We start from the raw sequence: 27,527 nt of genomic DNA on the forward strand, positions 1-27,527 counted from the left end.
TGTGTACAAAAAACATATTTTAGCCCTTGTCTATCCACTGCAGGATGAAAGCCTCTTCCACATATTTCCAATCAATATGGTTGTTTTTTGCCAATTGGGCCTGCAATACCATCAGCAAAGTCATCAATCCACCTTCTTTTAGGTCTCTTTTGTAGACACTTTTTATCAAGTGGGATCCATTCTATGACTGCCTTAATCCTTAGTCCACCTGAAATGGGCCAGTCAATTTCCATTTCCATTCTTTTACTCTCTTGATGATATTGTATACTTTCATTTGTTCTCTAATCTATATGCAGGTCTGTCTGTCTGTCTATGTCTATATCTGTATCTATATCAACATAAACATCAATTATCTATAGATATGCAGTAATTGATCTGTGGAATAGGTTGACATCATTGACATCAGTGAAAAGCAATGTACTATGGGGAACTCACAATTTTGATTTAGCCTATTAGCACATGTAACCTATGACTGCTGAAACTGGCAAGCATACATAGAAACCCATCAAGAGTTTAATTATCATTTGGTTAAAAACAGTTTTAATTACTTTAAACCAATCCAAATCCTGAGGCTGTCTGGAATTACACCAAATTCAGACTTTACCAGGAGATGCATGCAAATGGGTGGCAACATTGTTCTCATAAATTGGCATCTATCCATCTAATATTCTTGAGATATTGGAAATGACCTGAAAATCTCTTCCACAAGGACATGGCACCTTTGGCATATGGCCATAGTCTTCAATGCAGGATCTAACAGTAAATATGGGATACAAACCACCTTTAACACTAAGCTTCATAGGAAAATCATTGCAAATTAAAGAAAATGCTATATACATGGGAAATCCTACTAGAATTTAGGAAAGGGATTTTTCAAATCACTCTCCCTCTTGCTTTGAATGGCTCAATCTCTATCCTGCTCCTTACCCATCACTTCTGAGTGTCAAACTTGTTTTTCTTGATTCCTCCCCCCCACCCATCGCCCCAAATTAGCACACAACCAAGATGATCACCTTCCCTCAGCCAACCAGATCCTTTCAAGCAGGGGTGCACACTACTTTGGATCTGACATCATAAGGTGCCTGTTGACACCTCTTTATGCAATTCTTTCTTAGATGCAGATAGCAGCTGCCTAACCTTAGAAAATTCACATTTGAGTTAGAGCTGCTGAGAAGGCATTATGAAGCATCCTATTGGCATCTCAACTAAAATGTATACTTGAACCAGAATGCAACTGAAATTCAGCAGATAACAGAATAACTGAGGTGGAAGGGACATTAGAGGTCTTCTAGTCCAATCCTCTGCTCGAGCAGGAGATTCTATAGCATTCCCGACAAGTGATTGTCCAGTGTCTTCTTAAAAGCCTCCAGGGATCAATCAGCATAAAGTAAATCACATTTTAAAATACACTCTGAAGTATCTACAAGGTCCCTTCAAGAAAGTCAACATTATATGCCCTTCAATAGAAGAGTAAATTATGGGATAGCTAATACTACTATCAGATAGACTCAGAAATAGTTGAGTCACCGCAGAGAAGGCAGCACATTAATGGCTCCACTTCAACATAAAGCTATTTGTACAAACCATCTGGAACCCTAACCCTTCAGTATGAGTAAGAACAAGAAAGTATGATCAATTTTGTGATCCATGTCTGAAATCATACAGGAAAGAAAATAGAGTCTTTTTCACATACTATATATCCCCCCTCCCCCCCTCAGACCCCACCTCCCTTTCCCCCCCCTGACTTCCCAGAGCCCGTACACGGTATAGATTTTTAACAAACACAGTCTAAAATATATTAAGACAAAGGAAATTTTAAAAAAAGGAAATCAATAACATCTCTGCGTTGAACTCAGCTTCTTCCTGTTGCACTAACTTTGAGCAGTTTAGATTATTCCTAATCTTAAGCATAGGCTATCTGGAATTTCTTAGTATTTGTTTTGTGTATAGTCAATCCATTTTTTCCAGTCTCGCTTATCTCTCTCATTTGAATGGTCTTTAAGATATGCCGATATTTTAGCCATCTCGGCTAGGTTTGTAACTTTCAATGTCCATTCTTGAGTTGTAGGCAAGTCTTCCTTCTTCCAGTATTGCACCACCAACAGTCTTGCTGCCGTTGTTAGGTGCAGAACCAAGTTAGTCTCTACCGCTGTAAAGTCAGTACATATACCTAGTAAAAATAACTGAGGAGTAAACTTTATCCTTCTTTTAAAGATATTTTGCATGATCCACCACATTTTTATCCAAAATGCCTTAACCTTTTGACAAGTCCACCATATATGAAAATATGTAGCATCGAGAGAACCGCATCTCCAACATTTAGGCTGTACATTCGGATACATAGAAGCCAGCTGTTTAGGATCTAAATACCATCTATAAAACATTTTGTAAAAAATTTCTCTCAGGTTTTGTGCTTGTGTAAATTTCACATTTCTTACCCATATTCTTTTCCACGTGTCCAACATTATTGGTTCTTCAATATTCTGAGCCCACTTTATCATACATTCTTTAACCAATTCCGTTTCCGAATCCATCTGTATTAGTACATTATATATCCTCTTTATAGGCATTAAACTTTGATCTCTTATTTGTTTAAACAAATTATCCTCAACTTGGATAAAACCAGTTTTTTGGTCTATTTTCCACCTGGCCTGTAATTGGCCATACTGGAACCATGTTTGAACTACCTTCTCCTCTTTCAATACCTCTAAAGATTTTAGTTGTAAAACCCTCCTTTCCAAAGTGAGAAGTTGTCTGTAGGAGGTTCTATCCTGTTTTTGTGCTATATTCATATTTTCAATTGCATGTCTAGGAATTGCCCACATGGGTAACTTATCATTTAATTTATATTGATATTTTTTCCAGACCCGCAGTAAAGCATTTCTTAAGATATGACTTTTAAAATTCTTATCCAATTTTTTGTTGAATAACAAGTAAGCATGCCAACCATATACGAAAATAGAGTCTTGACAGAATGTTAGTTTAACTATTACGGTTCTTACAAACCAAAACAAATTCAGATTTTTTTTCTATTTAGAAATATCTGCTGTTATACTTTTTCAATTTGGTAAATGATTTTTAATCCAATATGGTAAACAACTATTTTTTGTAAAGTAAAATCCTAAATAGTTGATCTTCTTTATAGCAGTATTGAAGATTGTTTATTTTATTCTAGCATTGTTTTTCTTCTCGTGTCAAATAGCATGAAAGCATTTAAGATTTTGCTTTATTTATCCAATAGCCTGACATAAAACCATCTTGTTATATCTATGTCTATAGGTTAAATGACTGTAAGTACAAGTCATGAGGGAATATACTACACTGTGTTCCATACCAACTCAATGATTCTGTAAAGAGAACAGAATCAATGTGGAGTTGAACAATGAATCAGCACTGTTGAAGTGAAAATTTTCCCAAGGAACCAACCAAATCAAAGCAACCTGTGATCCTCACACATCACTGTTCAGATACTGAAAAAGATAGCCAGCAGGTGACATAACCTCCAGTCTAAGCCTTGCATATCGGTTGCTTGTGGGCTGACAAGAAACATGGGTCAGCACATGGAATCTCTTCTAGTGAGCATCTTTCAGGTAAAGTGAGTCACACTCATCCCAGTATTTTTTGTAAAGTAAAATCCTAAATAGTTGATCTTCTTTATAGCAGTATTGAAGATTGTTTATTTTATTCTAGCATTGTTTTTCTTCTCGTGTCAAATAGCATGAAAGCATTTAAGATTTTGCTTTATTTATCCAATAGCCTGACATAAAACCATCTTGTTATATCTATGTCTATAGGTTAAATGACTGTAAGTACAAGTCATGAGGGAATATACTACACTGTGTTCCATACCAACTCAATGATTCTGTAAAGAGAACAGAATCAATGTGGAGTTGAACAATGAATCAGCACTGTTGAAGTGAAAATTTTCCCAAGGAACCAACCAAATCAAAGCAACCTGTGATCCTCACACATCACTGTTCAGATACTGAAAAAGATAGCCAGCAGGTGACATAACCTCCAGTCTAAGCCTTGCATATCGGTTGCTTGTGGGCTGACAAGAAACATGGGTCAGCACATGGAATCTCTTCTAGCGAGCATCTTTCAGGTAAAGTGAGTCACACTCATCCCAGTATGACTTGTTCCAGTGATTACTATGTGTTTGCAATGAGGGAATAATATTCTTTTTAACTAATCTGATATTGGCATCCAAAGACTGTGTGAGTGTTGCAGATATAATTGGTGGAGAATATGGGCACATGATCATTTTCCACTGCTTTCTAGGATATGTATTCCAACTTTTTAATAATAGCAATTGTTTAGGGTTTTTTTGTACATTCTTTCTCTAGCAGAGTTTTTTTTTAAACAAAACAAAGAAATGAACAGAATCCCAGACTATTATCAACAGAAAGAGACTATTGAAGAAAGTGAGATGATGGGGAGGACAATATTTTCCAGATGCAAGATAGAGAAGGGAGGCAGGTCATAGGGAATGATATATTCATGAAAGAGCATCAGACTGCTTACTTGGCTAGCTAGGGATGTAAATGATGTAAAAGTTTAAATAGAAACAATGTGCCCATTGGTTTGAGTCTGTGTGAATTTCTGCAGGCCTGGAGATGCTTCACGTTCTTGTAGTAGGTCCAAACTTCAGACTGTAAGGTTTCTTCCAAGAAATAGCACCAATGTTGAAAACAATATGCAAGACTGTAAAAATGTACTGATTTCTTTCAAAAGGTAACTCCTCTTTAACATAAAAGGCACAAAGCAAATTTTCTTTTTTTCCATAGTTCAGAGCAGGGCTCCCCAACCCTGGTTCGTGAACTGCCACCAGTCCATAGCATGCCAGAAACTGGCACAATGAAGCGAAGCCCCATCCACGGGATGAAGGCAGCACATGAAACCACGTCCCCTTGTCCGTGGAAAAAACTCTCAACATGGAATCAATCTCTGGTGCCCAAAAGATTGGAGGCCGCTGAGACAAAACAGAACCATCTATTTTAATAACAAAAGGTGAGATCTGGATGAAAGAGGAGGGCTAAGAGACAAAAAATATTTTAATGATAGAGAGGTCTATTTTGTTTTAGACTCCCACTTGAATGGAGCTGCTTTCTTAGACTTGTTTGTTTGTCTACCTATGTGCCTTTGAGTTAGTCTTGACTGTGAGTGATATTTGAACTACTGTAGTTACTGTAGTTTTCTTGGCAAGGTTTTCAGAAAGGGTTTGCCTTTGTCTTCTTTCTGGGGCTGATAGTGTGTGCCTGGCCCAAGATCACCCAGCAGGCTTTGTGTCCAAGTCAAGACTAGAACTCACATTCTCCCAGTTGCCTGAAAAACAGGCACAAGGAATCAAAAATCTAACGAAATCCTCCAAAGCACTTCCCTGAGATTTGGGTAATGTCAGGATAGAAAAGTGCCATGCTGGCACAGTCCATATGGAAGCCCTCAGAAGAGATGTGATATTCTAAATAATTCAAGTTAGGCAGATTAAAACTAGGCCTATTTGGTGAATCACTTCAAATATGATCTGAACTTTAAATAATAAATAAATCTGTAAGTCACTCAAACAAATCTAATAAAGATCAAGGGCAAATAAACCAAAGGGCACAACATAAATCTTCCACATTTCAGGTCAAGGGGATTTAACTATTCATGCTCCTTCTTTATCCAGATCAGGTAACCCCAACCCCCACCAAGATCTGGTAAAAGCAGGCTACAGTAAGTGTTCTGAAGTCCAATAATCAGAAGGAATGAGTAGTGATCTCTAATAATTGCAAGGTTCAGTGGCCTAAAATCATGGGCTATTGTCGGAAAGTCAACTTTGTTTCTAACAAAGATTGTGTATGGAAATGAACATGAATAAACTCCCTTCGGAAAGTTGTCATCAAATATTATTTTGGGCCTGAAACTTTTGTGTCTTCCCTGGTGGAACTAAATTAAGGGCAAGCAACAATACTTTAGCCCATTATTAAGCCCAAGCAATGGGGAAAAACAGCCATACATACATAAATACTCTTAAGAGCAAACTTCAACTGCAGTTCTCTGTGGATTACAATAATGAGATAGCATTGATTTCTCTGGGAATTGAATGCCACCCTACAGGTTTTTATTCTTTGGATAAGAGCCAGTTTCTCTGGTGTGGGAAGGATGCAAGCCTTTAATAGCATATGAGCTATTAGGAGATGAATATTAATTAGTTCTCTTTAAAAAAGAACTTTCATGCATACAATTTTCCAGTTTAAAAACACACTTTCAAAATAGTGATACAGAATTACATGAATAAAGTGTGAAATTTTCTCTTTCACTTGTTTAAAAAAGAAGCTTTTTACATATATCTTTCACTTATTTAGCACAAATAAAACACACAAAATGTATCTGTTGAACAAAATAACAACGATCCAGTTTGTGGGAAAGCAATTATATGATGAAAAGTGCTTTCTTAGAATAGCATAAAACACATTTGACATGTTAACCTACATTTTGGGGTACTAACCTCTCAAACAGCAGGACTTTTTAGTTATTTATACCTAGATAGAATATCGACACAATCAATACACTTGGAAATTTGTGAAGTAAATAACTGGAACAGTCTATAATGCAGCAAGTCTCTCTGCCTGGATTCAGGAATGCCTCAGACCTCTTACTTGTAGGCATATTGTATTGCTGTTTATAAAACACTAATCTCAAACATTGATTTACTTTGGCTGATCATTTATTTATTGATTAAACAAAAGTATATAGCCACTTATCTTAACCAAGGTAACTCTGGATAGCAAACAAAATGTTAAAAACAAATTAAACAAAAAGCAAATAGAGAAATTTCTCTAATAAACACACCCACAGCGGCTAACATGCTGGCCCCATATTTTCAAGGCCTTCCAGAAAGCCAATAGGGTGGGGAAATCTGAAGGGGGCGGGGATGTTCTATGCCAGAATAGAGAAGGCATGAAGACATTGTTTCTCAGAGGGGGACCTAGGACATGCTCATTCTGCCAGATCTGATGGGATAGGCAGAAATCACAAGAATCAGGTAGTCTCACAGGTAAAATAACTCTTTAACAAGTAGGGCTTTCATGGTGACAACCAACCCCAGGAATTGTACCTGGAAGCTTATTCAAAGTCAGCGCAGCTCAAAAAACAATGCTGTTACATTGGCATACTATAGTGTGTCCGGAACTTCATACAATCATATACTGGACGAACTGAAGCTTCCAAACACTCTTCCAAGGCAGCCCCATGGAGAGCACATTGCAATAGGCCAACCAGGAAGTGATAAAAGGTATGAGTAACCATGATCAGTGCCTTCTGATCTCTGAATGGGTACAACTGATGTAACTGATGGATTTGTGGAAAGCCCTTCCTGATTACAATTGCAACTCATCCCACAATAATGGGAGTCCAGGAATCCAGATTTCATTGTGCCTAGGGGAATGTTACCCTATCCAGATGACGGAAGATCTCTAAAAATTGGAGCAAAGGGTTGGAAGTAGGCACTTCACTTTGCTATGGTAGGTCAAAGCTTCTTCTACTATATCCAGCCTTCACCCCCTCCCCAAACTCCAGACACTTCTATAGTCCTTGACATTAACCCAACACTCTGCTTAGACTAAAGAGGCTTTTTTCTTGATATAGCTTGATAGCACTTCCCTTTGTTTTGCTTTTCCTAATCGGAACGTTGTATGCTGTCACCCGACAAAAGGGCGAACGTCAAAAACACGCCTGACTAAACTGCACCGCTGATGTCATCAACGCGGCAACAACAGCCAGCACGGAGAAAGAAGGGTGCTTTACAATAGCGCGTCGAAAGAAAGCCAATTTAACTTAAGGTAAGGGTTAGGTTTAGGGTTAGGGTTAGGTTAAGGGTTAGGTTAAGGGTTAGGTTTAGGGCTAGGTTTAGGGTTAGGTTTAGGGTTAGGTTAAGGGTTAGGTTTAGGATTAGGTTTAGGGTTAGGTTTAGGGTTAGGGGTTAAGTTTAGGGTTACTTTTACAGCGCGCTTCTGTCTCCACGCTGTTGTCGCCCTTTTGATGATGTCAGCGACGCAGTGTAATCGACCACGGTTTTGTCATTCGGCCTTTTGTCGGTGAACCTTGTATGCTTAAACCACGCATTCGGCAGGAGTAAGATAGGAAGTTAATAATACCAGTCTGACTACAGGTCAAGAGTATTCTAAACCATACCCTTAGGGGGGAGGGAAACAAGCATCAAACTACAGCTTGCATAGCTGAAAAACATCAGTTAAAGTAGTAGCTGATCTAGCACAAAACAAGCACCAATCTAGGAATTTCTGGTGGGGGGAATCACCTCTCTATTCCTTAACCAGCAACTTGGGACAGGAAAAACAGAATAAAGACTAAATGACTAAATCTTTTAAATGTTCTGAGAATTTAAATCCCTGAGTACTATATGGCTTTATAAAGATATAAATGAAGAGCCGAGGTGGCGCAGTGGTTAAATGCAGCACTGCAGGCTACTTCAGCTGACTGCAGTTCTGCAGTTCGGCTGTTCAAATCTCACCGGCTCAGGGTTGACTCAGCCTTCCATCCTTCCGAGGTGGGTAAAATGAGGACCCGGATTGTTGTTGGGGGCAATATGCTGACTCTGTAAACCGCTTAGAGAGGGCTGAAAGCCCTATGAAGCGGTATATAAGTCTAACTGCTATTGCTATAATTTACACATGAATGCATAGATGTGAAGGGGAAAAAATCTGTGTTAACATTATTATATTTTCTGTATGTCAGTGTAGGACTGTGATGGCAAACCTATGGCACCCATGGCAGAGGTGGCATACAGAGCCGTCTCCGATGGCACGTACACTGTTGCCCCAGGTCAGATCTCCGTGGTGTTTCTTTCATGAGCTTCTGTTTCCCTGCAAATGACGAAACAGAAGCTCACAAAATAAAAATATCTTACCTCCTGATGCGCAACTGGGGTTGAGATGCCCCGGCTCCCGCCAGCCAGCAGCCATGCGCGCATACGCACAGTTTGGGCACTTGGTGTCTAAAACGTTCGCCATCACTGGTATAGAGTCTCCTGCTTGTGCAGGGGATTGGATTAGAGGACCTCCAAGTTCCCTTCCAACTTTGTTATTCTGTTTTACAGTCCATCTGCCGCATTCTGCCATCATATCAGGGTGAAATTCAGGAGGTTCCGACAGGTTCTGGAGAACCGGTAGCGGAAATTTTGAGTAGTTTGGAGAACTGGCAAATACCACCTCTGGCTGGCCCCAGAGTGGGGTGGGAATGGAGATTTTGCAATATCCTTCCCCTGCCACGCCCACCAAGCCACACCCCACAGAACCGGTAGTAACAATTTTTGAATTTCACCACTGCATCATATACATTTTTATTACTAGTGGAGCTGCAGAACATTTTGGAAACCTTAGGGCAGAAGCCTTAGGGCAAAAGAAACTATTAAAGTGTTCTTTTAAGTTCTACCAATTTATGAATGTCTTCAAATTTATTGATGCCCTTCCTCTTTTGTACAGAAGCTGCAACTACTAAACAACAACATATCACCATAATTACCTTATGCAATGCTTCATCAACTATACTAGTTCCTACTCTGTTTCCGGACCCAATAAGTGTTTCCTTACATTTTAGACTGTGTACAGATCTCAGGCTAAGCTATAATTTGTTTAGCTTTCATTTGCTCAGTAAGTCACAAATGGTTATTTTTATACAAAACCAATGAAATTGTAATAGAAGATCTTAATTCTAAAGTTTTCCTAATTTAGAATTAAAGGATTACCCATTTCCATATCTGGGTATTTTATTTTAAGCCCAGCATCAGAAATTTTCCTTCAAAATCCCTTTACCATCTGACCACTACCAGCAAAGTTGTTTGTACAGCAATGTCTTGCTTTGAGATGCTTTCAACTTTTTTTATTTCCTAGCTTTCTCTAAAATTTGACTTAATTTTGTTGAATTTCACATAATTTACTTTACACTTACCCTGTTTTGGGGTCACTTCTAATTCATCACTACATTACTTTTGGATCATTCATTTGGTGAGACATTTGTGATTTGTATCATATAAATATAAATAAGTTATTTTACTAGCACTATATAAAGCACTACTAAACCCAGCAAAACTATTGTTCAAATGAGAATCTGTCATTATGAAGGTCAATTCTAAAATTCTGGTTTGTTTATGAGCTTCTTTTAAATTATGAATATTTTTTGGATAAAGGCCAGCAATTGTCTTCACTTATGTATGACTGCATAAAACCAGAATATTTTGGTTTGAAGAGCTGACAGACTTGTTAATTTAACAGTTCTCTAAGAATAACTGCACTTTGTCCAAATCTACACTCTCTTAGCTAAACAAAATTTGTTTCCTTGTTCAATGAAAGTTTTCTTTTTTCTCTTTTTGTCTTCTTTCGACTATACCATAACACACACACACACACACACACACACACACACAAACACACACACAATTCAAGCAATAGGGGCCTTACAATTCAATGAAGGAAGAAGTTAGGGGTACTTTGTGATAAAAAACTAGGCTTAAAAATTTATAATGCTATAGTTGCCCAATGCAAAATGGGTATTTATAAAACGGATAATAAATGCTACCATTCAACATCTCCCAATGCCTTTCCCTTCTCCATTCTATTATCAAGTCACATTTCCCCATCCCTTCTATTCTTGTCCTCATACAGAAGTTTATGTATTTTTGATACTGTAGTCCAGATCATCAGATGAAGACTCTGGTTTTTGAAATAACTGCTTTAGTAGCATGCTTAAAGGGGGGGGGGGGAGGTGAGAGACCTTGAATTAATTATAAATAAATAAATAAATAATATTTATAAATAAAATAGAACAGGTTATGCATGTGAGCTTCCTAAGGACTACATGCAAGTTTTTTAAAGATTATTCTTTGCCTCATACCAAATATGAACACATTTCAGTGGTCAAGAAAATGTGTTACATCCATAAATACCTTCCTAATTATTTTGAGTTCAAATGGTGTATGGATTATGTATTCAAGGATAAACTGAATGCAGATGAGTACTGCCTTCAATCAGATTATTATTTTCAACCCCAAGTGAGGAAGAATAGGAGAGCAAATGGTAAGGTGTTAAGTGTGAAAACCTTTTGCTTAGACAAATGTGATGTGAAGTCAAGATCAAGGAAATTGTTTCCATATGGCCCCCAATCAATTATGTTAACGCTACTTTGTATTCCATTTACTCAAGTCAAGATGTAGGAAAACACATTTTAATGAAGTCTAAGCAGCTGCTTTTCAGATCAGCTGCTAAGGATGTAAATAAGACAATCTCTCTCCTCAATTCCAACACAAAAGGACAGGATTTCCTTCTACTATGTATGTGTTAAGAGTGTTATTTGCAAATGCTGGGTTTCTTTGAGACTCAACTGGGCTACAAAAACAAGTCAATCTCTTCATTTTGTTTATCCACCTCTTTCCCAAAGGATATCCTTCCAGATCTGATACATTAAGGCCACCTGCCATTGAGCAAGTAAGACCTGAAGAACATCGAATCTTCACTTCAAAGTTTTCATATTTATCTAAGCAAAATAACCATTTTATGAATATTTCATTCTTTCATTCAAAAGGCCTTAAGCAGCATACAGTACAATCATAGGCAACAACAGAATCAGTGAAAGTACACTGAATACATCTAATTTAAAACTAATAAGAGAATATAAAAAACACTTGAACTGTTATTTAAAATCATAATCCTCAATAGATGCACCAAAAATAATAATAATTAAAGTTTTTGTCTAGTCAAGGCACATGTGAAGATTAGTGGTATTAAGGAGTGGTTCGCAACTCAAAACTCTTTCAACAAAAATAAAAAAAAAGTTTCCTGTCTAATTTGACAGGGAAAACCTTTAGTTAACTCCATGGTTATTATAAAATAGTTCATTGACACGAGTAAGTAATCATTTCCTGTTATGAGGCTTTGAACAGGTAATGTATATACATATGAGAATCATCACAGGGACAAGATTCTCACTTTACACTAATGCCCCAATATTAGTTGGTTGGTTTCCTGTACTTTAATAATTTACAATAATTTATAAGGCATGACTTATGCCTAAATTTGATCAGTACATCAAGTCAATCATGGTTTCCTGCAATATAAGAATTCAGTCAATACCTAGGGATAAACAAAATAAACAATCCCCCTTCCCCATTTTTCAGACCATAAAGTGATCAAAAGATGGGTAATTCTTATAATTTGCCACAAGTTACTGTGAGCAATTTGGGCAACCATATACTTAAATAAATAAATAAAATGACTTATTTTTCACTCTTTCCCTCTTCTTATTGTCCTCTCTCACTGCCAGTAAATTCTTGAACTGCAACAGATAAAGAAGAACAAGAAGATTTTAGAATGTGTGCATATCTTAACATTTCTTTTCATTCACACTTTAGCAAAAACATACATTATTTTGGATCTACTGACTAATACAGCTTCTTTTGGAAATAAATGCTGTTAGTGCATCTCAGTTGTGGAGATCAGCCCATCATTTAAGCCATAGCAGCTGTAATTGTCTCTTCGAGAAAAAATAGCCTCTTCATTTTTTAGGAAATATTTGGAACTTCTCTCTTAATATACACTACAACAGCCATCACATGCCAAAAGTGGGAGAGCACAGGGGGCGGGGTCGTGCGTGTGCATGCCGACACCTATAATTCTATGCATCCTCCCCCACACACATCCGCACGTGACCTCCCCACACCACATTTCCCCTGTTTTTAGCACGCAATGGCACTGTGGACCCGTTTTTCGTCCTCCCCAGACTCCAGACCCTTTCTAGGAGCCTGGGAAGGGCGAAAAAGGTCTTCCACGTCACCCTGGAGGCCTTCTGGAGGTAAAAAATGGCCCGTTTGCCGATATCCAGTTGGACCGGAAGGCCCGTTTTTCACCCTTCCCAGGCTCCAGACACTTTCTAGGAGCCTGGGGTGGGCAAACCCTGCCCCCCCCCCCCCCGGAGGCTGAAAACAGCCTGTTTACTGATGTCTGGAGGGCCAAGAAGGCCTGAATATCAGCTGGCCGGTGTGCATGTATGCCAGAGCTGAGCTCGCATGCCCACCAATATGGCTCCCCATGCCACCTGTGGCACACATGCCAGAGGTTCGCCATCATGGCACTATGAGATGAAAATTGCAGGAAGAGAACTCTGATATTCCCCTATTGAAAGCTGCTTAGGTTTTCTCCTATATTTTAAGGAGATTCTGGAGATGTTTTTTTTAAAAAAACACAGAGTTCCTTTGTCATTATAGGTAGCCCTCAACTTACAACAATGTTTAGGGACAGTGCAAAGTTACATCGGCATTGAAAAAAGTGAATTATAATAGGTTTTCAACCTAGAACTGTTGCAGCATCCCCAGGGTCACATAGTTAAAATTTCACAACTAATAATTATGATGGTTGCAATATCCTGGGATCATATGATCACCTTTTGTGACCTTCCAACAAGCTAAGTCAATTGGGATGCCAGATTCACTTAACACCTATGTTATAAACTTAACTGCAGTGATTCAATTAACAATTTTGACAAGATCGTAAAAATGGGACACAATTCACTTAGCAACTCTCTCACTTAGCAACAGAAAATTTTGGGCTCAATAGGGGTTGTACGTCGAGGACTACCTGTGTACAATTTCTTCACAGGTTACTGCCAAGCTACTTCACACATAATGTACTATATAATATATATAGGAAATAATGGCACATCTGAAAGAAGAAAAAAATTATAACAATTTCTCTGTAACAGGCATTATAGTCATGCAATAAATGTAATGTAGGCAAAGTCCATTAACTTAATACCATCACTTAGTGGCTTGAACTGTTGATATCCAACTCACCTGTTCCTGACTCAAAAATTATTAAAACTAATAGAAAAGTAGTATATGACAACAATCCTCTAAATTTCAGTTAGAAGTCATTACTCTCCATAAAACTAAAGTTGACTTTTGTGGAAGAAAGAAATGGTTATCAAAATAGTTTATTGTTAGATAGTCCTCATTTAACAACTGTCTTGTTTCACAGCTATTTGCAGTAATGACAGCAATGAAAAAATAACTTTGAATTATCCTTGCAGTTATGACTGCTTAATAACCAAGTTGCCGGTCCCAACTGTAGATTCTGAACACATCTTCCTGTATGTCTCTCAAATTAAAAGTTAAATGATGGCTGTCAGTTTCCATTCCCCTTCTATTTCTTTTTTGGAAGTGGCCTTTGTTAAGTTTCTATATTCCACTGAATTGCATTTTCTTCTTTTTTCACTCAGTGGATTTTTCAGAAGTAGAAGGAACCTCTTTCTGTTTTCTGAGAAAAGGTCAAAGGATAACTCAGGAGGGGAACAATCAAGTGATCAATTTATCATGCGTCCTAATAAAGTGACACAACATTTATATGAAATTATATGATTGCCTAGGATAGTTATTCTTCAGTGGTTGTCATGTGACAGATAAAAGGTTTGTGAGAAAACCACAATTGGAAATAAAGCTAATTACGTAGCTAACAACAGAAATATTTGGTTTGATGCATCACAGCAAATCCAGACTCTGAACCTCCTTATTGCTAGAGAATGCAGACACATAAGAATTTTTAAAAAATCCTGGTAACTTCCTGAACAAGTTTTTCAAGTTTTGTTAGCAACATTTTTGGAAATGGTTTACCACTGTCCTTTTCTTAAGGCTGAGAGAGGGTGCTGGCCCAAAGTCATCAGCTGGTTTTGTATCTAAGGTAGAAGAAGAACTCAGTTTCCTGATTTATAGTCCAGGACCTTAACGACTATACCAGGGGTCAAACTTGATTTCATTGAGGGCCACATCAGGGTTGTGTTTGACCTAGGGAGACCGGGGTGGGTGTGACCAACTTCACTCATGTTGGGAGCACCTCTGGTGGCCCATGTGCTCCATCAGCAAAAATGGGCTCCCCAGCTCTGTTTTCATCCTCACGGTGTCTTGCAGACCCTACAAGCGAAAATGAAGCTCGGGGGGACCACACATGGCCCCCTGAGCTCCACTTTCACTGGCAGAGGACTGCCTGGGGCCATTGCAGCTGAAAACGGAGTCTGGGAAGGCCCTCCCAAGCTCCATTTTCGCTAGCAGAGGCACTGCGGGCCAGCCTTTTGCTGTTTCCAGGGCGGCCCTGTGGCCAAATCTAAGCACCCCATGGGCTGGATCCCGCCTGCGGGCCTTGAGTTTGACACCTCTGTACTACACCCACCTAGCTCTCATTGCAACTGATTACATGCCATCAAATAATTGCCAACTCATAACAACCAGATAAGATTTTCTCCATGACGATCTGCATTTACCGGTAACCTGGTCTTTCAGGTCTTCTAGCAGTACACTCATCTGCAATGTAATTGAACTCATACACTGTTCTACAACAATCATCCAAGCTGCTGGTTGTTGTTGTCCTCTTCTTTTCCTTATCCAGCATTAGAATCTTCCCCAGAGAGTTAAAACGTCACAAAGTTACTTGCAGGAAAATATTTGCTTAGATTAGCAAATTAATGGTATATAAATATGAGAAACATTCCATGAAGGTAGACTTACAAATGTAACCAGAAAACTGGTGTCTGTGGGGGAAGTACAAAAGGAATCAGAAGGACACACACTACAAATAAGGACTACACGGGATTTAAGATATTTTGCTTCTAGAGGTGAAGGACAAGATGTTATCGCTTCTCTCACACTTCCACATACAAAGGCCAGATGGAATGCTTCAATCAGCATCAGCAATAACACAGCATCCTCTGCCAACAAACAGCAGGCTAGCTTGGAGGATATGTATCATACCCAACTCTATTTTTACACCCAAAAATGCTGTAGTGTAGCACAGAATACCCTGCGTTTTGGAATACATATTAGCAACTGTCTTTGTTTTGAGCAAGCTTTTTCAATTGGGCAGTCTTACAGGTAGTCATACCTTCTTCTGAAACAGTTACAGAAGCACAAACAAGACAATCAAATACAGCATAAGCTTTTTTTTTCTAGTGCGATATGGGGGAGGGGGCGGAATCTTAGCTTAGCTTCCCATAGGCAAATTTTCTCACAGAGTAAGATATGGGCTTGCCGAAGTGGGAAAGGAAGATAGACTGTTAAAAATTGAGAAGAAATTTTGGAAACAAAAACTTGTAGGATTTGTAATGGCTGGCCACTTGAGATAGAACTAGACAGCACTGACTCTTGAAGATTTCTTGTTTTAGTAATGAACAATGATGACTGATGATTTTGAGATGGACTAGAAAGTTACGATCTACATGAGGATTGTTGGTTCAAGAGGCGCTGGAGGACCACCGAAACAGAACAGGGCATGATCCAAAGAAGAGTGATTAGAGACCACTTTAGGACTTGCCTATCCAGTAAGAAACTGGAAAACCAAATTCTATCAGCCCAAAATTGCTGCCACCAGTTTGAGAAAGATAGATTGGCAATAACTTTAGCTTTTAATTCTAAATAGAAGTAGTTACAGTTTTTAGATTTTGAGGTGGATTCAGATGTTAACATTACTGATTGCAAACATTTTCAGTACAGAAAAAGTTCCTGTTAAAGTTAATAATAATTTATTGAAATCTATATGCTTTCCAATACTCAATGACAACAAGCCACTGCTGTTATCTTCCAAGTGACTCAGAGAAAGGAGAGAGCAGGCAATGAAGCTTAATTATCTAGTTGTAAATTATGCTTGGAAAATTAAGCTGGGGAATCTGAAAGCACATTTTTGAAAGCAAACTCCGAAGACACTGAGTTCAAAGTCTGTTTTGACCATGAAAGACAGCTGGGTGACTTTGGGCCAGTCATTCTCTCTCAACCCAACCCATCCCATGTTGTGGGTGAGACAAGAGAAGGAAAGTGTATTAGACATGTTCACCACCTTGAATGTAACAAGGTGAGATACAAATAAATAAATCAGCCTTCTTTAAATGCACTGTAACATAATATAAGGAGGGGGAGAATGCACAAGAAGCATTTTGTCTCATGACAAGAACAGATAGGGAAAATAACAACCACACCGCTCAGGCTAACAGTAGACTGCAGAATTGGATAGATGCATTTCCTCCGTTTTCCATATTTATGAAACAAAATGATAATAGCAGAAACCAACCAACAGAGGGAGTAGCTGCTTAGTGATCTTAGAAGTAGATCATTCCAGTGTTGGGACACTGAAAGAAAAAAAAAACCAGAAGGGCCTTTTAAAGCCAAAAATGATATGATCAAAGTATACTTTAAAAGGGAGTCAAAACAGTTTTCAATGCATTTTTCAGGTTAAGGTTGAAAGTCCAAATGACATTATATCAGTGGTGAAACTTAATTTTTTTTACTACCAGTTCTGTAGGTGTGGCTCGGTGGGCGTAGCAGGGGGAGGATATTGCAAAATCTCCATTCCCACCCCATTCTGGAGTCAACCAGAAATGGTATTTGCCGGTTCTCTGAACTATTTAAAATTTCCACTATCGGTTCTCCAGAACCTGTCAGAAGCTGCCGAATTTCACCCCTGTACTATATGCTAATGAAACTCAAGTATATTTGCTATTGTTCAGTAGAACTTTATTAGAAGCTACCAGAGACCATGTTCCTTGCACGCCTTAATGTACTCAATCTGTATCATGATAGTAACTGAAATTTTAATCAGATTGGCTGGAAAATGCAAATACATTTAGAAGTTAGCATATAGGTACTTCCAGTTCCTTTTCTCTCCTCCCTTACATCTTTTTCTACAACAGTGCTTGACTTACGACTGTTCAGAGTTACAATGGACCTCCCTGGGAGTATTTACAACCTAGATTTGAAGGTCCGATTCCCACCATGTGACTGCAATTCAGATACTCAGCAACCAGGCCACATTCATAGCCATTTGCAGCATCATAGTGTGTTCAGAGAAATATGCTGACTCTGTAAACTACTTAGAGAGGGCTTTAAAAGCACTATGAAGCAGTATACAAGTCTAAGGGCTATTGCTATTACATTGCTATCATCTCTTGCAGGCACTGATTAATCCCCTTTAAATTCAAAATATCTTATAGTAAAATAAACCCCACAGTTTAATTATATGCTAAGTAAAAAAGTATTTCCTCTCATCAGCCCTAAATCTCCAACCAATTCAGTCCAACAAAATATTTGGTTTCAGTAATATAACAGAAAGGAAAAATAGTACACTACATTTTTTACTCCATAACTCAGAAATTTTGTAAGAATGTATTGCACCTCCAGATCACTTTTTTTTCTGAAATAGCTGTTCTAAAAGTTATTATCTCTCTTCCTTTGGCGAAGCTTTAATCAATTGACTTCTCTAAGTAATTCAAAGCATTGTTTGTTTATTTAAAGAAAAAGCAGGCAGCACATTAATGCAACTCGAAATTACAGATGTTGGTTTTTATTGTTTTCAAGCTGTTGCTGCAAGCTGATCGTATGGTTCGTAAGTTGGGTGGCTACATAAATCTTTTAAATAAGTTACAACCATCACAATGTTAATGATCCATGATGCAGTTTGCAAGGTGAAAGAGCTAGGCTCCTTGGCGGAATTGAAGGACAAAGTACATTCTGTGCTTTTAGAACTGCCAAATGACAACATCATTTGCAGTCATACAAACAGTGGCTCATGATTAAATATTAATATATTTCATTAAATAATCTGAACACTGCTAGAGAGAAGTTCCCCAAAGACGGGCTCCAGCAGGAGTCTGAAAGCTTGGAAGACAAAACCTCTGGTCCTAGTGACCGACCCAGATTGGATTCTGCAACATTATCTTGAGACACATATATTTGCTTCATTCGTAATCTGAACCCTTGCTATGAAGCTAGTTCCAAATAAACTGCTGTGTCTATAATACATTGCATTTTTAAGCTGGTTTCTTTAACTTAAATGTTTGTCCAATTTTTGTTCTAATTCACAGAAAACATCATGGAAATAGTATATGTATATTTTCCCACTACTTGCATTTTATGCAAATACCTACAGTTCAGTTCAAGTGAAGATCAGATTGTATAATTTCATTCCAATTTGTTTGTAGGACTTAGTCATTCAACTGGTTGTTTTCTTGTTTTTTTTTAATCAAAACACTTGTGAAATTAATATTTTTCTATCCTCATTTTTCTTCATTAAAGACATATGCACCTAGAAAGCTGCACACATCAACAGTTTAATACTAGAAATAGTACGATAGAGTAACAACCATAATGATAACACATTTCAATTAATGTTAGATAAATGCATAATTGGTAGAAGTATTTTTAAGGAAGGGATGCCTTCAGAGTTGATAATTATCTTACAAAATGTTCCATTACACCCTTCTCTCCCAAACGTCGAGCAACAATACATTAAAATATCAGACGGTTTGGATGAAATCATCATATTCTCTCAAGCTAGAGTCTGTATTTTTATGAAACAATAGATTCCCAAGTGTAATAAGATACAAGTAATACCACAGAAATCACAGCAAGTTCTTCATCCAAGTTGATATCCAGCCAAGTTCCCCACCTTCAAATCTTGTATGATAAATCTTGTATGATAAAAGCTGATTCAGCCATGAGTAAATTCTATATACCAAAAACCATAACACATCTACCAACTCAGTTATTATGGATAAGGGCTGGAACACAATGCAGGCAGTCCCCATTTAGTGGCCACAATCAGCACCCGCAACTCATTTGTTAAGAAAAGTGGTTGCTAAGTGAAATCACAACTGTGCTTATGATCTTACTTCAGCTCTCCTGAGGATTGACCTCAAAGTTACTTTTTTATCACTGTCATAATTTCAAATAGTTGCTAAATGAGGCAATAGTGAAACAAGGATTACATGTACAGTACTACTAATCCCCCAAGGAATGAATAGGAACTATTGACCCATAACAAGAAATCAAAATGTAATTCAGGACAACAGTTGTAGAAATCTTTGTTTTTATTTCATTTGTCTGTTGCCCAACTTGCATCAAGGCGAGTTGGTGGCACAAAACATTAAAATAAAACTTTTCCCCTCATCACACCATCTGGAGTTAGTAGTTTATTATTATTGCACAAATTTATAATATGTATTATTTAACTTGGTCTAGAAATCCAAAAGGAATACCCATGGAACCCAGCACCATTGCCATCATTTCACAAAATTTTGTGAAGCTGGGTACAGTATTTTTTTAAAAAAATATTCTAAAATGTATTTTGTTACAATTGGCACGTTGCTTTAAATTTCCGGGATGAAAAGATGACAGGAAAACCTCTTGGACTTTTGCTTTGTTTTGAATGAATGTTAAAGACAGCAGGCACAGGCCAGACTAAAACTTGGTAGGAAAAAAAGGAAGAGGCAAAAGTACAGTATAGCGCTAATAAACAAAGCTCAATCATCATAAAATATCATAGATTCCAAACAGTGGAACATGATAAATAGTGTCTGAACTTGAAGAGTACATTTATTCAAATTCAAGATGGTCCAGCTCCAAAAACATTCTGAGCGGCTTACCACTGTAAAAGGATACATAATATAAAAGAAAATCATAAATTAAATGCAAATCTCACGACAATGCTTAGAATTCATGACAAGTTTGGCATTCTCACTGGAAATCTTCTGGAGAGTTCTGCCCCCATCCCCCACTGCATGATGTTTCTGATACTGCAATCTTCTGAGATCTCATCTATTTGAAACATTAAGTTCTAATTGTTATTTTATTTTGGGGATGCGAAATTATCTAAGACTGCCTCATGTGCACTGGTGTCTGCAGACATATTGCAATAGATAGATAGACAGACAGACAGAGGTCATGAGTTCTAGTCTCACCCTAGCCATGAAAGCCAGCTGAGTTATTTTGGGCCAGTCACTCTCTTTCAGCCCAATCCATTTCACAGGGTTGTCATTACAGGGAAAATAGGAAGAGGAAGGTGTGTTAAGGTATTTCACTGCCTTTGAGTTATTTGTAAAACAAAAATATACTCAGCCTAAGGGGAAAAGAGTGATAATTTATGAATTATGCTGATCTCTTCTTCATCAACTCCCTGCACCAGCTATTTTGGGTTCAGTTTACTAATATCAGATTGTGAAATCTGAGAATTATCCATCTGGAGGAACCAGACTGAATCCTCTTTTCAAAAGCATTAAAACTATTTCTCCACCAGTCCTACCCTATCCAGAGGAGAAAGATCATCCACAGCGATCATGCTCCGGTTTCCAGATGATTTTAGAAGGAATTTGCAAACGATATATTACTAATTCTTTTTAATGTGAACTCGAGTCTCCCCCAAACTGATTGACTCTGGCATAGAAGCAGCCATCCTTCCGAGTACGCCTCGCTATTCCAAGCCAAGCAAAAAAAACAAAAAACCCACCATGTCTTTTTGAGCAAGCCCAACGGGAAAAGCAACCGCCGGCCTAACGGTTCATCCATTTGCAGTCGATCACCATTTACAATGCAGCTTGTCAGCTGACACCGACAAAACGCTGTTTAATGGTTTGCCCAGGCAGGGAGGGAAATACGATGCGCCCCACCGGATTACGGCAACGCATTTCAAAAACAGCAAAACCCCACCTTGGAGCTTAAAGTGGAGTAACCTCTCGCTTTGCCATGACTATTCCTTTAAAATATGTGGAATATCGCGTTTTGGAATGGGCGGCTGTAACAAAACATTAAAAGCGTCCTGGCAGTTATCAGACAATGGAAATACCAATACACTGAACAAAGGACGTAGCGAAATATAAAGAATTTAAGAAACACGCATCCTTTTAAAGTCCCCAAACGCCAGGCACATTAACCCAAGAAGTAGTGGTCTCAAAGGTGCTTTTTTTCCAAAAGGCGAGTTGACTTTCTTGGGGTATTTTTTCCCCCTTTGAAAACGTTTCGCTTCTCATCCATGAAGCTTTCGGTTCTTCTATCCTCTTGAGAAACGTCTGAAAGGGGGGGGGGGCAGAAAGTCCACTCGCCTTTGGAAAAAGCGTAGATCTGAATGATTGAGAACCTCTCCGTAGACATAATGGTAAAAGGTTGGAAAAACCAAAGAAACTTTACTTGCGCGCTGGAGAGTTGAACTTGCTCGGAGCATGAACTTTTCCAACAGAGGCGCGTTTTACTCCCGAGGAAACCAAGCAAGGCTCCTGCTGCTAGATTGCGCAGGCAATTCTTCGCCAGAAGTGAGCTGCGGCGAACAGCCGACAAACCCCCATAGGATGGGAATTTTTTGAAATACCGCAAGGGGAATACCAGCAGCAACTCATTCCGCTTTTCCCGTGTAGGAGTCCTCTCCCTCCCGCCCGCTAATCCAGGGGACTACTACTACTTCTTCTATTCCACTTCTAATTCTATTGCGCTCTATAACTAGCACTTGGAGTATCCAACTCGGGTGGCTTCTTACTCGGGGACGGATCCTGCTTTTTGGGAGCCTGGAGTCCGGTTTAGAAAAGTTGCTCCTCCAGGAGCCCTTTAAATCTGGGGTTCTCCACCTTTTGCTCCTCGCAAAATAGACGCTTGCAACGACAACAGGAGGAAAAGTTCTCTTTCACTGCGGCCAACGGGAAAAAGATGCACCGAGAAAAGCTGCTAAAACTCGGGCATGTCCGTCTCTCCTCCCTTCCCCGCCACCCTTTTATCCTGGCAACCAAGGGCGCAGACAAAAGCCTTCAAAGCGCACGGCTTCCCTGTTCTTGGCATGGGACGAGGATCGGGGAAGCGGCTTTTCTACCCACCTTCAAACGGCTCGCTATCTTCCCTCGCCCGCGATGAAGCACTTCTGAAGAACAAAGACCCCCGTCGACCCGCCGATTCCGCTCCAGCCGGACGAACGCGGGCACTGCGGCGAAAAGCAGCCGAAGAAACCGGCCACTCCCCCGCCTGCTGCTCCAGCTGGTGCGAGGCGTTTTGCTTTGCGAGGTCGCCTATGAATGGAGCCGGGGGCGGAGCCCGCGGAGTAGGGGGGGGGGGGTTAAGTCCTGGGCAGAGAGAAAGGAAAGGAGCCGTGCAAAACGAAAAGAGGAATCATCTTTCTTGTGCCCACGATGCCGTGGGGTTTTGTACATCTGCAATTTAGGACATGCTTTGAGAACCACGTGAACCAAGACTGACGTATAACAATTTCCATTGAAGAAACTTCTTTTTTGAAACGAAAATAGTTGCAAAGGATGCGGGATAAGATTACAAGAGTATATCATCGGCGTCCCTTCCAGTTCAGCAATAACTTGTGAAAGTACCATTAAAGTGACCCAAAGGTGCTTCTTCTTTTTTTTAAGGCAACTGGATGCTCTTGGGTTTTGAAAATGTTTTTGCTTCTCATCCAAGAAGTTTCTCCAGTTCTAATGGTGACAAATGACTGAACTGAAAGAATATAAATCTTTCCATTTCCCATCAGTTAGTTAGAACTAAAGTAGCTTGTTGGATGAAAAGCAAAATATTTTCGAAGGATTAAAAAAGAAAAGTCCAATTGATTTTTAAAAAAATCCTTTGGGACAACCATGGCTTAGATGATTGAAAATCTCCATAGACATTTACAATTAAAGTCCTTTAAAATGTATTTACTTGAATAAGTGGTTGATATTCTTGTTTGCTATGGACTGATTCCAAACAATTTAATAAATTATTTATTACCTAGAGAGCTAATATTACAAAACTATATGTATTTTATTTATTAACTGAGGGCAGGGAAACATAAACGGTAAATCAGTAGTAGATAAGAACCACTAAAGTGCACATTCAAGAGATGAGCTAAACTTTTTGTGGATTTTTCTAAAGAACTTTCAATAAATTCAATCTGTTTGTCCAGAATCAACATCCAACTCACGTTTCTTTCCTGTTTGTAGACAAATTCCCACTTTTATTGTCATACTTAGTCATAATATTAGGTCTGTATTAAGTAGTGTTAGAGATGGGAAAATAATTTTAAGTACAGGTAGTCCTTGACTTATGACCACAATTGAGGCCAAAATTTACTTTATGTTAAGTAAAATATTTGTTAAATGAGTTTTGTCCCATTTTACAACCTTTCTCACCATAGTTGTTCATTGCAGTTGATAAGCTGTTAAGTGAATCTGGTTTCCCCATTGATTTTGCTTGTCAGAAGGTCACAAATGGGAATCGCATAACCTAGACCCACAGCAATGGTCATAAATATGAACCAGTTGCATGTATCTGAATTTTCTTCACATGATCATAGGGATGCTGCAAAGGTCGGAACTGTGAAAAATGGTCATGTCACATTTTTCAGTGGTAGTGTAACTAGGAAGTCCCTAAATGAATTGTTATAAGTTGAGAACTACCTGTACAGTTACAGTAACTGAGCCACATTACACCTCAAATTATACACTGAGACTTGACATAAACATTCCTCCAGAGACAAGACTACTTTGTGAGAAGTTTCACCAAAGGGAAATAAGACATCCCCCCCCCCACACACACACCTTCATATCAATGAGGAGGGACAGATGCACAGATGCAATGGTTCACTTTCATGCTTAGGACCAAGGTTAACCAGCTAGGAGTATTAGACATATATAAGATTCTGATACATGGCTTATTTCCTGAATTCTGTTAATAGTTTATTGAAATACTGTTGCCCTAAAATAGTCCTAGCAAGGATATCAAGGCATTTGGATAAAATGAGATCCTTTATATCAGTTGAATATTCTTGGTTATAACAAAAAGCAAAAGGGAAAAATCAACTTATAACCACTTAGAATGTAAGAAATGTATTTCAAAAGGAGCAATCTCAGCAAATTTGTTCAATAGTATTTGATGCTCGGAGTTATAGCTTAGCAATGACCAGCATTTCATCTGTTTTTAGTCTAAGAGGCATTACCCATATAAGTAATTATCTATGATTAACTTTCACCTTTACTTTTTAAAAACATTTTTGCATTTACATTGTAATAGTAATTGTTTGTTTTAAATGTTGTCCCAGGATAGCAATTTTTTGAATTATCTAAGATAGCAGAATTGTTAAGCTGACACTTACACAGGAATTCTTTGGTTTTTATATTCAAAAAGCATTTAAGAATAATGTCCTAGTTCAAGAACAAGGAAACACTTTAATGTTTTGATTTTTGTACAGAAAATCTAAATGATAAAAGCAAAAAATTAGCACACCTGAAATTAGCAACAGGACAAACTAAAGAATTGCTACACATCCATCTTTCTTTGGTGGAACAGCTATATTTTAATTATCCCCATAGATGTCATTAGCCCCTCTCTTCCTTGCAAGAGATGAGAGATACCAATTTCTTTTTTCAAGGAAACCATGATTTCAACAGGCTTTTCCTTCAACCATATAAGGAACTTTAAATACCAGCAACCAGAGATGAAGAGAGCAGCTGCATCCACAGAACGTTGAAAATCTCAAGCAACTAGTGAAGAAGTCTATAAGAGAGAGAGAATTCAGAAGTTAAATAAAAAATCAAGTTAAGAAACATTTACAATTTTTTCTCCCGTTGATATTACTAGCAATTAAGCCAGTTCAGTGAAGACTGTTATTACACAGATAAATCATGGTATATCAGAACTTTACAAACATCTATGTAAACATTTCTGTTCACATACTATACTAAGCTATAATGTTTGGTAGTTCTGTTATAGCATGTTATGAGAACCTGGGCAATTGACTTAGTTAACACACCATGACTAAGCTAAGGATCAGGCAATATGCACAGAGTTCCCCAGTATGCCATCTGTAGCTCTCAAGGGTATGTGATCACACCAACAATATCTTGGTAAAAGGAGATTTCAGAATGGTAGCAATAGTAGCAATAGCCTCCTTGTCTTAACTCCTCCCCTCCTTCAAAGGACTCAAAAGGATCTCTCCAAAAAATTGAGAGGCTGAAATGGGTCCCAGTTTCTCAGATGTTGGTCATGTCTGGTTGTGGGGAATGTGTAAACCAGCACTAAACTTTTATCCCCTTTGAAATGAATTATGGCACAGATGTAATTACTGATTCTTGCAATAACTATAGAAATGACAAACCTTGAAAAATAGTTTTTCTTAAATCCAGCCGAAGCCAAAAACAGCTTAAAAAACTGCAAAAAAATATAATATTAGAGCCATGGGCATGCACTTATTTTAAAAATGGCAACCATGCATGCTCTGGGTTATATGGTGAGATTATAATCTCTTTAGACAACATTGACCTCCAAGTTCTAAGAACTAAATAGTGACCTGAACTATTTGCTGAATGTGAGCCAATAAGCCTGAGCCAAGCTATAATGGGTGGGTGAAAAGAAATGTAAGTCATTTATGTATAGAATGCAAGTCAGGAGAGAAAAACAAACACCCAGGGCTCTAATTTTTCCAACCTAGGTAAAAAGAACTGAGAACTGCTCTTCCTTACTTTGTTCAGGGACTTTTCATGTAGCCCAACTTTAATGGCACATATGAGCAAGATCCCTTTCTTCTACCAACCTAGTAAAGATAGGATCATTATTACTCATATACTACAGGTAGGTCATTTTACTTACCAGAGATGTATTGTACATCAAATTCTTCTCAGAACAAAACTGTCTGCCACATTGGTTTAGTTGGTGTGAAATAGAGGCAGACAGGCTTTTCTCTGTTTCTTTTGAACTCGAGTGAGCAGGCCTGGAGCCCAATTTTTCCACCACTGGAGTCATCTTTAGATCAAATTTTAAGGCTTTTCGGTACTTGCTTCGGTTATTTCCACTGGATTCATGTTCGAATTGGAGGTCAGTGTTCCCATCAGGGTCATCACAGGGTGGCATCTTTATTTCTTTAGTAATGGGAACTTCAGCTAAAATATAAATATCAGGATTTTATATCAATGCAAGGAGGAAAAAACAAGCTAGAAAGACCTTTTGGTTAGATACAGAAGGTGTTACAGCTAAACAAGATTTTATACTTACAGTACATTTTATAGATTTTTTAAAATGCATAACATGGATATCCAAAGGGAACAATTGTTATTTCATCAAAGATGGAAATCAAAAACTAAATTAGATTCCTGATCTGTTTTCTAATGCATGAAATCTTTCTTGCTCCAATAATGAAAAGCAATTTTCTATAATTGTTTTCAGCATGATTAACATTTGAGTTTAATAACAGTGAAAAATCAGAGCAAACATTTCGTGAAGAAAGCAGCTTCATATTACTGAATATTGGATAGGGATTGCTAATTATGATTTTGATGTTTTGAAGAGAGTTATTTACACATGCTGAGAAGGGCAATCAAGGCATTCGCCATTATTCAAGAGGAAATGCTGCTGACTTACCTGTTCATAAAGTCATTCAAAATGCTTTATAGATAGATTTGTGCATAAGAACAACCCATGTGTATATTTTGTATGACACCAATTGAATCCAGGATACTAGTTTCCTTATGTGGAAAATTAGCAGCCATATGTTGTAAAAAAATGCATTTGATTACACAGACCAATCATAGTTCTGGAGTTGTGGAATAACACATTCCAAACTTCACACTTTGCAAAAACGAGTTTTATTCTGATAGCAGCATATGCATTTCCAAGTGATAATATAGTGGAATGATTACTTCATATCATCAAATAAACCAGTATATTTCTAGGACATAAAATTGACATTTTACTGACACAGGTTTTATTTTCA

At 38.2% G+C, this 27,527-nt stretch overlaps 1 protein-coding gene across 1 annotated transcript in view; it reads right to left on the minus strand.

Annotated features, from left to right (window-relative positions):
* ARHGAP40 (Rho GTPase activating protein 40) overlaps positions 1 to 27,147 on the minus strand; it is a 70,403-nt gene extending 43,256 nt beyond the window's left edge. Inside the window, exons 1-3 of the mRNA XM_032218598.1 lie at positions 27,114 to 27,147; positions 26,408 to 26,697; positions 15,301 to 15,434 (exon numbers count right to left, since the gene is read on the minus strand). Coding sequence (XP_032074489.1) covers positions 15,301 to 15,434; positions 26,408 to 26,697; positions 27,114 to 27,147 — 458 coding nt within the window. The remainder of the gene's footprint in view (positions 1 to 15,300; positions 15,435 to 26,407; positions 26,698 to 27,113) is intronic.
* Between the last annotated feature and the right edge of the window lie 380 nt (positions 27,148 to 27,527).

Source organism: Thamnophis elegans, chromosome 5 (assembly GCF_009769535.1).
Source record: "Thamnophis elegans isolate rThaEle1 chromosome 5, rThaEle1.pri, whole genome shotgun sequence".
Lineage (NCBI taxonomy): Eukaryota > Metazoa > Chordata > Lepidosauria > Squamata > Colubridae > Thamnophis > Thamnophis elegans.